The following is a 14,107-nucleotide window of genomic DNA, read 5'->3' as shown; positions in this document are numbered from 1 at the left end:
ACTTTAAATATCCAGTTGATTTGTTCGGAAAGACACATGTTTAATATGAGATACAAATAAAACAGATTCAATAGAAATTTTCTGTAAAAAGAACATCTAAAACTACAATTTGAAATCATAAAACTAACATTTTGTTATTCCTAATGATGAATAGAATTCCAGAGTAACGCAATTAACATACGCATTATTCAATATTTAAAACTCTTCACATAAAAAATTCTGTATTTCTTTTCCTACAACGAACCTTACACATTCCAACTGAGCTTGCATTAAGTTCCGGCACACCGTGGTTAGTTTTGTCCCCACGCTCCCAAATGCCATAGTCAGGTGTTCGATAAGCTATGGAAATGTAGTAAATGAGATTCTGCACGAAAGCAACTTCATCCAAACTGTAGATGATTTCAAGACCTTCAAGTAATAAACAAAACAAGGCATGAAGTCATCGACACAATGTTTTTACTTTAAAGATTACATTTTTGCAAATAGCTAAATTTTTTGTCATAATTAGGACTATTATTTTTTGACCTAAATAATGTATATTTCAACCTAAATAAATTTTTTTGGGCAAAATTTTGACCTATTAGGAATAACATTAATTAAAAGAACACATTGTTGTTTGACTTACTGCATTAGTGTCTTGGTGTTGTCAGCCATTTGTTTTATGATTTACTGACTAATGGTCGATAACCAATCAATTAATTTTCAGGTTTATGCAAAACTCTTAAAAGCGACATTTTTTTTATATCAAAACAAAGTAAAAAAAGAAGATGCTGGTTATTTTAGAAAATTTTGCGGACACATGTTTTGATATTTTTATTAGGATCAAATGCGGTTCAGCGTTACCACATATATATTACTTATGCAGTGTTTTTTCTGGAAACAATGCCTAATATGTTTTAAAGAAAGAAAGATTACGACAATAAGATGCTATAAAATACAGTACAATGTGCTTGGTAATTTAATTCCTCCACTAATTTTTTTAGTCTTATATATCTATTGATATTGATTATTTATTATAAAACATGGTTGTTTAATGCAACTTAAAAATAAGCATCTGTTTACCTACTGTGTATATGATGTTGTAAAATATTGACTAAACTAAACTTCAATACAAACATGCATGTGAAAAAAATTATAGGTAATGGAATTGGGCACCACTGTGATAAAGGCTCATTGACTTTTACCGGAGGTAGTCATTTGTGCCAGCATTAGGAGGTACAAGCCGGTAGCATCGAGTTGTAGATGACCCCAGTCTCTATCTCCGACCACACTAGAACATGTTCTGCTGTGGTATTTCGCATGCAGAGCATTTTCAGATGATTGATTTTCCTGAATAAAAGTATGTAGAGAGTAAATACCAAAAAATAAAAAAGAGTATGCTGAAACAATCAAGATTGGCTTGTGAGTCGATTTGCTGATTAATATTTGGATGTGACTAAAATTTCAAACTTGCCTAACATAGAAATATAAACACAGATTTTATTTTAAATATGGTATTTAGTTTTTATTAGGTTGTGATGCAAACAAATCGGCAGGATTTCTTATCTTTAAAAAGAAATGTCATACATATAGAAAGAATTACATGTTTTGCAAATCATAACAAAGAAGGGGCTAGTCGTCCCATTAAGTAATTTGACACCATAAAGGTAAAGCTTGAAAAAACTCTGGTAATATTACTTAAAATCTACTTCATCAATAGACCTACAAAGCAAAAAACAATATTAAGTCTGTTACCTTAAACAATTCAACTTTGTCCGCTTGTCTGATCATGCACATGAGAAGTGAGCGCATACATTTTATGACACTCTAAAAAACAACAAGAAAGTGTGTTTTCGTTCAATTTTTTTACCAGAAGAATTTTAACAACAACAGATTGTTATTTTTCAAATTATTTTTTTCCCTAAATTATTTATAACAAAATTCCTTAACTGGATACACGTCAAACAGACTATCTATATTCTATATGATAAAACCTAAGTTTAATAGGAGAGGAAAACCCATAAACGAATAATAATTTGCCTTGCCATATATCTATAGACCTCACAGGTTACAAAGTTTGGCCTAAAAACACAAAATACACAAAAATGCAAGTCAACTCACGGTATGTGTATTTCATTTACGGCTGTGCAAATTTTAGAAATAACTTATATATAGGCGCACAATTTTAAGCTACATCAGGGTTGTTCCTAAGCAAAAATTTACACTCGCCCGGACGAAATAACACTCGCCAAAAATATTTGGTGCCGTTTGTAAACTACCGTCCTAGCGCAGTCATTTCTTGGGTTATCGTTAACCTCAATTATGGTTTCTATACGTAAACATTAGTTTTTATAAAAGTCTGGTCGTTTATTTTCATGCATGGATAAATACAGTAATGACCCATAAAGCAGTTTACGCTTAAAACAATGTTTTTCAGCGAAATATTTGCAATCTTTAGTAAAAAAATAACGCCATTTTTCTAAAAATGCTCCTGCGCGCTCTCTCGTTTTTTCGTATTGTGACATTTATTTGCTTGAAGGACGTTTCACCGTAGGTTGCTTCGCGCCACAAACAAAACGCAACATTTTGCCTAACACTATAGTTACTGATTGAACAGAGAATACTGACAAAATAGTCAAATTTACATCTAAACCATTCATTCGAAAAGTTAAAAACCACATGCAACTGAGGTTCTGTGCTGAGCGACGCCCTATAGTGGGTCTGTTACGACTTTACTAGTAATTCTAGAAAATTACCTAGGCCTCCTGTAAAGCCGTTAGTGAGTCCTTATTTTCGGGCATTAAATAACCTACCAAAGAGAACTTATATTAAAGACCACAACAAGAAAACCCAATGTACAGATGTATTGGTTGCAAGAGTAGAATATTACCACACCACAAACAATAATGACACTTAGACACACACAATTACTTACAAAAAAACCGACAGACAGAGCATAATGAAATTTAAAGTTTTACTCGCTAATTTCACAAAGCTACACCCAGATTTTTGCTAATTATCAGCTGTAGTTACACAAGTAGGCGACACAAGATGATGTCTTTGATTGTTTGCCGGTAAACGACTTTTTGAAAACGGGACAAAGCGTCTTTATTACGAGCTTCAAACATGACTTCGATGTTTAAGGAAATAACTGGCGCTAAGTAATATTTCGCTTAGTAGTGGCGCTTAACCCAAGTTGTCCTACACTACAGCAACTAATTAAATTTTTAGCCGAAGCCACTCGCCAGTCGGGCGAGTGGGTGTCATTCAGCACTCGCCAGGAGCGATTTGCACTCACATTGGCGAGCGGGCGAGTGCTTAAGGCCAACCCTGTACATAAACATAACCTGGTACAATATTGAAAGCCTTCAGTCAAGTAGATTGCATTAAACTGAGGTGCTACTATACAATAAAAGGCAAGTGGTATATATCAATTCAGTTAAAAACTTGCCTGTTCCAGCTCATAATATTTCGCTTTGTCTTCATCCAAGTCTGCCTGTTTCCGATAAGCAAGAGCAAGACCCCAAACCGCTTGAATTGAGTATAGATTATCCCTGACCCAGGCATGAGGCTCGCCTTTGCTAGCGGAAAATAATCCTGACACTGGATCCTGTGAAATTAAAAAATCGAGTAACTTTTGGTAAAAACAATAAAGAATCTGTTGAATTCGTTTTTCTAAGAAATGACAAATTTTTCACATTTAGACAGTGTTGTAATGACTTAAGTCAATGGCTTGACTTTCGTTCACTTGAGTCACTGTTTTCAAATGACTTGACTTGACTTAAGTCTTTTGGGCAAATGACTTGGCTAGACTTAAGTCATTTGGATTCATGACTTGGGTTAAAATAAATTGTTTTTATTAAGCAATTATTCATAAAATTGCGTTATTTATCCTAATCTTTGCACATAAAACAATTTGCTTCCTATATGTTGCGGAACGGTTATGTTTTACTTGAGTTATTGCTCATACATAATCGGAGGAGTTTGCCAGTTTTCATAATTTATAGTTTTATTTTTTTGAAAAGGGCTTGACTTGAAGTTGATTTGCTTTAACTATGACTAGATTGGGACTTGAGTTGGGCAACCGATAACTTGGACTGGGACTTGTTATTTGTTCAAAAATACTTGACTTATTTTACGAATGACTCGACTGGGACTAAAGTCATTTCAAAATGACTTGTCCTACAAAACTGCATTTAGACACATATATATGTTACAAATTATTCAAAACTGTATATTGATTTACCTCGCCTTTAAATAAACACCCCCTTTAAAATGTTTTAGGCAGCAAAAACCAAGTTTATTTTGACTTTTTGTAAAGAGTAAAACAATCCAACAAGACAAAAAACAACGTACTTGAAATTTCAGGATGCTTTTTTGAATGATTCTAGCATAGTTATCTAGTTTAACTCCAGAATTACTCCGACTTCTCATAATTTATGATCAATAACACTTGTATTTTATAAATAAAAACATAAAAAATGTAATAAATAACAATCACAGTACAATCCGATGGCGTGCATTGATCCGTAACAATAACATCTGTTGCTACGCTTGAATGGTGTTAAAATAATTGACTCATAGAATTTTAATTTTTGAACACACACGTGGTATTATGACATTCCGGCGAAGAGATAATATCTTTGTTCCAGTGTTTCTGACAGACATCTTGGTCCTTATATGTTTTAGTATTAACATATGCTAGGATTTTTCTCATTTATATATAAAATTTAGCTCAAATAGTTTCTCGAAATATTTGTTTAAAAATTCGTAACATGTTTTTTTGGAATAAAATATCAAACCATTGTAGTGTCCACAAATAAGTGTTTTCCTATTAATACAACGTTTTATTATTTTTTTTTATTGTTTATTTATTTAATTTTACGGGGAAATGGCAAAGCTACAATAACGTTGAACACATGCAAATGTAGAATATAGATGCTAAGAAATACTGTTGAACATGTACCTTATGTACTGCCCACGTGACCATGATCTGATTTCTATTCCGATTTGTCAATATGTGGCAACTAATTTATTTTTGTTTTATTGTCTGATTCATATTTTGAGAAAATTTGTTTGTTTGGTTAAAACATACAATTTAGCGTTTTTATGCCTTTTGGTAAAATTTAATTTGAATCCAATGCAAATTAATTATCATAAAAAGCTGGCGTTGTTGATCCACCATTCTACTCGATTTGCAGGGAAAGCGCTTCAACGTCTTTCCAGCGTTGACAAGGCGAAATTGAACCGTGGCATGATTTATTTGGTGTCTTTCCTATAAAAACCTCCTTTTAACTCACTGCCGCAAAGCGGTGATAAAATGTGACGAACAACATTCTTGATCGAAATAGTTTTATAGTGTGCTCTTTTAGTGGGTTAGTTTTCCAACTTTTTCTCGATCCGCCCCTGTTGTCGTAGCATGGCTTTTTGAAGGCTCTTGAATTGATAATTGTGAGCCGCGAACCCTGTCGTAAAGTTAAGATAGCATAGAGTGCAATATTTTCCATTTTCGTATAAGAGTGAATGGGAGATTTGGAGAATAAACCCGCGTGGCGTGAGTATGTAATTTACATCCTATGAGCTAATTGTGTATTCAATCTCTTTAATTATGAGATTGTATGGAATACAGCCAAGTTGCAGTTGAGATGACACGATGGAGGTGGCTAATTTGGCAGGAGTAAGACTCGGCACACGGACTAAAGTTAATTTACTATAAACAGGATTCGGAGCCGAATGGTTTCAGACGAACTCCTTAGCATTCGCTACCTATGGTATCGACAAATTTGAATTTGTCCGTTTTTAATGTATTACATACTGTAGCACCATAGTTGAATGGATGATCGTTGCATTGTCAAAGATAAGTTGTTGATATTATAAGTTTTCCTGATGACGAATGAACCAGCATTCGTCATTATTATTAAATCGGTCTCCAGTCCAGCACAGTAAGGTGAAATTTAATCCACCATCCTATTCAATTTACAGGGAAAGCGCTTCGACGACTTTTCAGTCGTTAAATGACGGCGTTTGGCGCGTGGCTTGCTCACAAACAAGTCATCATAACATGTAACTGATACCGACAGACTTATAGAGCCAGTGGGAAAGCGTTGGAAGCTGGTTTTCTTGGTCGTGTAAAGTTCATTTCTTTGGTTTAACTCTCCTATAAATACTGGATCATTCGTCCTGTGTTTCATTCGACTTTCGTTCAAGCACCAGCAAGCAACTGGCAAGAAAATCAAGATGGAGCGCAAGGCGAAAAAGCCTTTGTTCAATCAAGAAGGAATCACTTAATGCATAAGTGATTAGAATCTTCGAAGACAACCTTCTAATGGAGTGAGCATCCTGCTTTATATTGATGTTCACTCCACCAAAGTGACAACTCATCATCATGCGAAATCGTCGAGGTTTGTTGAATATTTTACATTTCTTTTCATTTAAAAAATCAAATAGTTAAATTATTACAGTATAATAATTAATTACTGTTTCAGTTTACAAATTTTAAATAGTTATTTTTACTTACAGATGCAGATTAATGAATCAAGTGATTGCTGCAATCAGCTAGAAATTCACACCGCAAGACAATTTTATCGATTTTCCTTCCAGACCACGATCAAACAGAAGATCGTCACATTCATATCAACATTGTTAATGTATATATTGTATAGATATTTGTACATATTGCTTATACTATGACACAAAATGCTCATCGAGCGTTTTACGAAATGACGAGAATAGTAATTTGATATTCTGTATTTGTGACGATGATTGCTTCACAATCAAACCAAACACATATGTTATTCGACTGCGACATTATAGTTGCGTAATCTTTCCATATCGACGATATTCATCGCAGCAAATTAGTTGGCTATTTGATGAATGTAAAATATTTTTATTTTTCGATTGCACTGTTTATAATCGGTTTTGACACTTTCACTACAGCTAAGCGGTGATCAAATTTGACAGGAAACAACATTGTTTTCAAACTAGCTTTATACTTTATTTTTTGACTTATTTGCTCACTTTAACGAATGTAATATTAGCAATATTACAAACAAAGCTTCATGGATAAAAAAATGAAATTTTCTGATCCATGCATTGACGATATCCGCCATGGATATAGCGTGTGTAATGATGTTCTGATTTTGTTGTTTTTAACTCCATGTTTGTTGATGCATTCTAACAAGTGTACTTGTTCTTTGTGTATACGCCATGAATTGTTGTTTTGACATTTGCGAGTTTACGCAATTATTGTTAACTGTTCGTTGCGACAATAAACTCTATTGTCAAACATCGGGATCTGAAATTTAAATAACACAGACAATATTAGAGAAACATGTACAGTGTTAGTATAAAAACAATTAAATTCAAATGTGTAACAATAGCCTAACTTCTGTTTTCATAAAGATATTTGTTTGCTCGCACGCAGCATAAGGTTTTACCATTTTCTGTCACGAATCATGTTGTTAAACAAGGTGAAGGGGTAGAACCAGGAAGCTTAGACTGGGCCTTCATGCGTGAGTTCGATTGTAACTTGTAGTATTCAGCATAATTTTCGACTCGGCCAGGATATTACAAATTAAAGAATCGTGTTTTGATGGATGGTTTCCTTGTCATATGATATTTAAGCTAATTAACGGTTAGGGGATCCAGTGCTTGTGTTGTTTGTGGGTATTCAGATATCAAATCAGAAAAGTGAGTCAAACCATAACGCCAAAAATGTCACACACGGTTATAAACGAGAAATAACTGTCATAGTTAAAATTATCCAAGCTATTTTAGCCGAATTAAGAAGTTAACGGTTTGAACAAGAATTTTGTTCGCGAAATTAGCAAGAATATTCACTTCATTTTTTATCTCAATTCAAATTTACGGATCACGTCGCAATGTTTAAATATCGTAACAATTTCAATCATACTTACTGTGTGATCAATTTTGTTTTTTGTACGTTCGTCATTGCCTGTTCTGTGGCCAACTCTGAACGTTTTGGTTGACTGACCAAGAGGACGAGATAGAGGTATAATTACCGGAACTGTCCAGACTAATTGGGAACGCATAGTAAGCCTATTTTATTTGGTTATTTTAAAATTTTATTGTGAATAACATTAATTCCAAAATATATAAGTTTAATTGTAGTTACCACCAAATGGCCAATTCAAATTCAGCCTGATTTTTAAATTACTTGTCCACCGCAATGCTTCATAAAAGATGTTCTATATGTTCGTGATTATTACGAACAACCTCCAGCAGAGCAACATGAAATTCAATCCACCATCCTATTCAATTTGCAGGGAAGGCGCTTCGGCGTTTTTCCAGTGATGACAAGGCGGCGTTTGGCGCGTGGCTTGCTCACAAACAAGTCATCATAACATGTAACTGATACCGACAGACTTATAGAGCCAGTGGGAAAGCGTTGGAAGCTGGTTTTCTTGGCCGTGTAATGTTTCTTTCTTTGGTTTACCTCTCCTATAAATACTAGATCGAACGTCCTGTGTTTCACTCGACTTTCGTTCAAGCACCAGCCAGCAACTGACAAGAAAACCACGATGGAACACAAGGCAAAAAAGCTTTTGTTCAATCCAGAAGGAATCACTTAATGCATAAGTGATTAGAATCTTCGAAGACAACCTTCTAATGGAGTGAGCATCCTGCTTTATATTGATGTTCACTCCACCAAAGTGACAACTCATCATCATGCGAATTTGACGAGGTTTGTTTAAAATTTTATATTTCTTTTCATTTAAAAAATCAAATAGTTAAATTATTACTGTATAATAATTAATTACTGTTTCAGTTTACAAATTTTAAATAGTTATTTTTACTTACAGATGCAGATTAATGAATCAAATGATTGCTGCAATCAGCTAGAAATTTACACCGGGGACAATTTTATCGAGTTTCCTTCCAGACCACGATCAAACAGAAGATCGTCACATTCACATCAACATTGTTAATGTATATATTATATAGAGATTTGTACATATCGCTTATACTATGACACAAGATGCTCATCGAGCGTTTTACGAAATGACGAGAATAGTAATTTGATAATCTGTATTTGTGACGATGATTGCTTCACAATCGAACAAACACATAAGTTATTCGACTGCGACATTATAGTTGCGTAATCTTTCCATATCGACGACATTCATTACAGTAATTTTATTGACTGTTTGTTGAATATAAAATGTTGTATTTTTTGTCCACATTGTTTAAAATCTGTTTTGACACTTTCACTGCAGCTAGGCGGTGATCAAATTTGACAGGAAACAACATTGTTTTCAAATTAGATTTATATCTACTTTTTGACTTATTTGCTTACTTAAACAAATGTAATATTAGCAATGTTACAAGCAAAGCTTCATGGTAAAAAATAGGTTTTCTAATCTATGCATTGACGATATCCGCCACGGATATAACGTGTGTAATCATTTGTGATTTTGTTGTTTTTAACGCAAATTTTTGTAATGACTTTTTGACAAGTGTATACTCTTTGTATGCTTTGAATTATTTTTGACATTTGCGATTTTACGCAATTATTTTCAATTGTTTTTTGCGTCAATAAAGTCTACTTGACAATGATTGGGTTATAAAATTTAAATGTCACATACCATATTAGAAAACAACTGTACAACAGTGTTAGAAATAAACAATTAAATTCAAATGTGTTATAATAGCCTAATATCTGTTTTTATAAAGATATTTGTTTTCTCGCACACAGCATAGCATAACGTTTTACTATTTTCTGTCGCGAACCATGTACTTAAACAAGGTGAAGGAATGGAGCCAGGAAATTTAGATTAGGCTTACATGCGTGAGTTCGATTGCCACTTGTAGTATCCACCATTATTTTCGACCCGGCCAGGATGTTACGATTAAAGCATCGTGTTTGAATGGATGGTTGCCACGGTATACTATGCTTAACCGTCAGTGATCCAGTGCTTGTGTTGTTTGAGGGTATTCAGATATAAAGTCAGAAAAGTGAGTTAAACCATAACGCCAAAAACGCCACACACATTTATAAACAGGCAATTATTAAGCCCGTTTATATGCACGTTTAAGCCGGATTCGAATCTGATTCTTTAATTCATTCTCTGTCGTTTTGGCGCTGGAATGAATTAGTTCTCTCGTTTCCTAATCTGACAAAAGGAGTGGTTTTCAATCTGTTCTCCGCTTGATCTGTTCGTTTCGCTGACGGCCGGTATTGTTTGATGTTAAATGACTTGCTTTAACGCAGTAAACATCACGTCACTTTTGGGGCATTATGACGTAACACGAACGGCTAGTCGTAAACAAAACAAGTTTAGCGCATAAGAAAAGAACATTACATACACTCGTTAGAATCAGATACTAATTTGTGACATAGGCGCTGGTCTAGAATCCACAACATATAACATTATTTGTGTTAGGATGTGGGTTTGGGTAGGTTTAAATAGTAATAGTTGGCCCACCCTCACCCAAATATTGTACTTTGCTTTAATAATTGTCTCAACGCTGTGGTAGGATTCTAGGCCAGCGCCAAATACAGTTTTCATTAATGTTTAGTACATTTTATCACCTTCCTTAATCTAATCTGCCTGAGAAAGGTGCATATAAACAGGCTTACTGTCATAATTTTAAACATCCAATTTAAGCTATTTTAGCCGATTTAAAAAGTTAACTGTTGAAATAAAAATTTTGTTCGCGAGATTAGCAAGACTATTCACTTGATTTTTCAAATAATTCCAATTTACGGATCATGACGCAATGTTTATACAAAGAATATTCGCAAAAAAATAAAAATGTTTTTCTCTAAATTAGATAAGGTCACCCAATAGCCTACAACGCATGGTAAATAAACACAATTTCTTTCTAGCCTGCTACTGATAAACTAACAAAGACGCTAACAACCATCAATCGACCACTATAATACTGGAACATTTACGTGCTGTAATGAGTAATGACGTAAGAATTTTAATCGTACTTACCGTGTAATCGTTTGTTTTTTGTACTACGCAAGAAAATGTATGAAATTGACTATTTAACAAGTTTTATTGAGAAAATGCTAATCATAGTTTTGGTCAATGTTGCTTTTTCAAAGGCCAATGTTCAATGTTTAGGTTGACTGACCGGGACGCCAAGATAGATCGCTAATAACCGTAACTGTCCAAACTAGATGGGGACGCATATAGTAAGCCCATGAATGCAGCATTGTCAGATACATTTTATTCGGTTATATTGAAATTCTGTTGTTAATAACATTATTTCCAAAATATACAACTTTGTTTGTAGTTATCATTCAATAGCAAATTCAATATCGGCGTGAGTTTTATATTGGTTGTCCCGCAGGCTGCGTCATACAATATTTTCTAAAGATTCGTGATTATTACAAACAACCTTCAGAACAGCAACATGAAATCCAATCCACCATCCTATTCAATTTGCAGGGAAAGAGCTTCTGCGCCTTTCCAGTCGTTAATTGACGACGTTTGGCGCGTGGCTTGCACACAACAAGTCTTCATAACATGTAACTGAAACCGACAGACGTATAGAGCCAGTGGGAAAGCGTTGGAAGCTGGTTTTCTTGGTCGTGTAAAGTTCCTTTCTTTGGTTTAACTCTCCTATAAATACTGGATCGATCGTCCTGTGTTTCATTCGACTTTCGTTCAAGCACCAGCAAGCAACTGACAAGAAAACCACGATGGAGCGCAAGGCGAAAAAGCCTTTGTTCAATCCAGAAGGAATCACTTAATGCATTAGTGATTAGAATCTTCGAAGACAACCTTCTAATGGAGTGAGCATCCTGCTTTATATTGATGTTCACCACACAAAAGTGACAGCTCATCATCATGCGAATTTGACGAGGTTTGTTCAATATTTTACATTTTTTTTTATTTTTTACCAAAATTGAGATAGCTGAATTAATTACTGTATAAGAATGAGTTACTGTATCAGTATACACAATTTTAAATAGTCATTTTCACTTACAGATGCAGATTAATGAATCAAGTGATTGCTGCAATCAACTAGAAATTCACACCGGAAGACAATTTTATCGAGTTTCCTGCCAGACCACGATTAAACAGAAGATCGTCACATTCACATCAACATTGTTAATGTATATATTGTATAGACATTTGTACATATTGCTTAAACTATGACACAAAATGCTCATAGAGCGTTTTACAAAATGACGAGAATATCATTTTAATATTCTTTATTTGTGACGATGATTGTTTTACAATCAATAAAACACATAATTATGTTATTTGACTGCAACATTAGTTGCGTAATCTTTCCATATTGACGATATTCATCGCAGCAAATTTGTTGACCGTTTGTTGAATATAAATGTTATTATTTTTCGTCCAAAATTTTAAAATCTGTTTTGACACTTTCACTGCAGCTAAGCGGTGATCAAATTTGACAGGAAACAACATTGTTTTCAAACTAGCTTTATACTTTACTTTTTGACTTATTTGCTCACTTTAACGAATGTAATATTAGCAATATTACAAGCAAAGCATGAATAAAATGAGAAACTTTTCTACTTTATTTTATGACGATATCCGCCATGGATATAGCGTGTGTAATCATGATTGGATATGTTTGATTTTAACTCCATGTTTGTAAATGCTTTTAACAAGTGTATGCTATTTGTGTATACGCATTGAGTTATTGTTTTGACATTTGCGATTTTACGCAAATATTTTCAATTTTATTTTCATCAATAAAAGTTTTCTTGACAAACATCGGGTTATGAAATGTAAATTTCACAGACCATATTACAGAAAACTGTACAGTGTTAGAATTAAAACAATTAAATTCAAATGTGTGACAACAGTCTAATAACTTTTTTCATAAGGATATTTGTTTGTTTGCTCGCACGCAGCATAACATTTTTTTGTTTTCTTTCACGAATCATGTTGTTAAACAAGGTGAAGGGGTAGAGCCAGGAATTTTATACTTGGCCTACATGCGTTAGTTTACTTATAACTTGTAGTATCCAGCTTTATGTTGGACTCAGCCAGGATGTTACAAATTAAAGCATCGTGTTTGAATGGATGGTTGCCTTGGTATACGATATTTAACCGTCAGTGATCCAGTGCTTGTGTTGTTTGAGGGTATTCAGATATCAAGTCGGAAAAGTGAGTCAAACCATAACGCCAAAAATATCACACACGTTTACAAACGAGCAATAAACAAACGAGCAATACTAGTCTGTTTGTAGTATGGCGTAAACTTATGACGTCATCCTTAAATTTCTTGCCTACACTGCTCCATGCGAAGTAAAAAAATTGTAAGGGGTCCGCGGTAAAAAAAGTTTAACAACCCCTGGCTTATAGTTAAACTAATACAATACTCGATAAGCACCACTTCGTACTGCCTCCTTTTAATGAACTAACAAAGATGCTAACAATTAATTGACTAATATAGTTAATTCCGAAACAATAACACGCTACAATGACGTAACAAATTCAATAATACTTCCATATAACGGATTAGAAAAACGATCCAGGAATTACTATTTACCAAGTTTGATGAAAAACATGCTAATCTATAGTTTTGGTTGTTGTTGTGCAGTATTATTAACTGAAAATGCAAAACGATTTTGGTTGAGCTGAACACTGTAAAAAACCCTACTAACCGGAACTGTCCAAACTCAAAGGGAACGCATAGCAAGCCTATAATTGCCGCATCGTCAAACCCAACATATTTGGTTATAAAATATTTTAATATGATGACATTCATTCGAAACTATATGCGTTTAGTTATATTTACCAATAAATAGTAATTTCAAACTCGTCCCGTTTTTTAATTATTTGTCCCGCAGGCTGCGTCATACAAGATTTTTTAAATGTTCGTGATCATTACGAACAACCTCCAGCACAGCAACATGAAACCCAAACCACCATCCTATTCAATTTGCAGGGAAAGCGCTTCGACGCCTTTCCAGTCGTTAATTGACGACGTTTGGCGCGTGGCTTGCTCACAAACAAGTCATCCCAACATGTAACTGATACCGACAGACGTATAGAGCCAGTGGGAAAGCGTTGGAAGCTGGTTTTCTTGGTCGTGTAAAGTTCCTTTCTTTGGTTTAACTCTCCTATAAATACTGGATCGATCGTCCTGTGTTTCATTCGACTTTCGTTAA

The 14,107-nt window shown here is 34.2% G+C and overlaps 1 protein-coding gene across 2 annotated transcripts in view; it reads right to left on the bottom strand.

Annotated features, from left to right (window-relative positions):
- LOC146136794 (phosphorylase b kinase regulatory subunit alpha, liver isoform-like) overlaps positions 1-4,488 on the bottom strand; it is a 36,584-nt gene extending 32,096 nt beyond the window's left edge. For both annotated transcript variants that reach the window (XM_083395731.1, XM_083395732.1), the window contains exons 1-5: positions 4,336-4,488; positions 3,431-3,589; positions 1,735-1,806; positions 1,185-1,329; positions 245-408 (exon numbers count right to left, since the gene is read on the bottom strand). In XM_083395731.1, coding sequence (XP_083251857.1) covers positions 245-408; positions 1,185-1,329; positions 1,735-1,806; positions 3,431-3,589; positions 4,336-4,413 — 618 coding nt within the window. In that variant the 5' untranslated portion in view covers positions 4,414-4,488. The remainder of the gene's footprint in view (positions 1-244; positions 409-1,184; positions 1,330-1,734; positions 1,807-3,430; positions 3,590-4,335) is intronic.
- Positions 4,489-14,107: the final 9,619 nt, after the last annotated feature.

This window comes from Ascidiella aspersa, chromosome 8 (assembly GCF_963924565.1).
Source record: "Ascidiella aspersa chromosome 8, kaAscAspe10.2, whole genome shotgun sequence".
Taxonomy (NCBI): domain Eukaryota; kingdom Metazoa; phylum Chordata; class Ascidiacea; order Phlebobranchia; family Ascidiidae; genus Ascidiella; species Ascidiella aspersa.
Note: the sequence above shows the minus strand (reverse complement) of the source record. Positions and strands in the feature narration are given on the sequence as shown.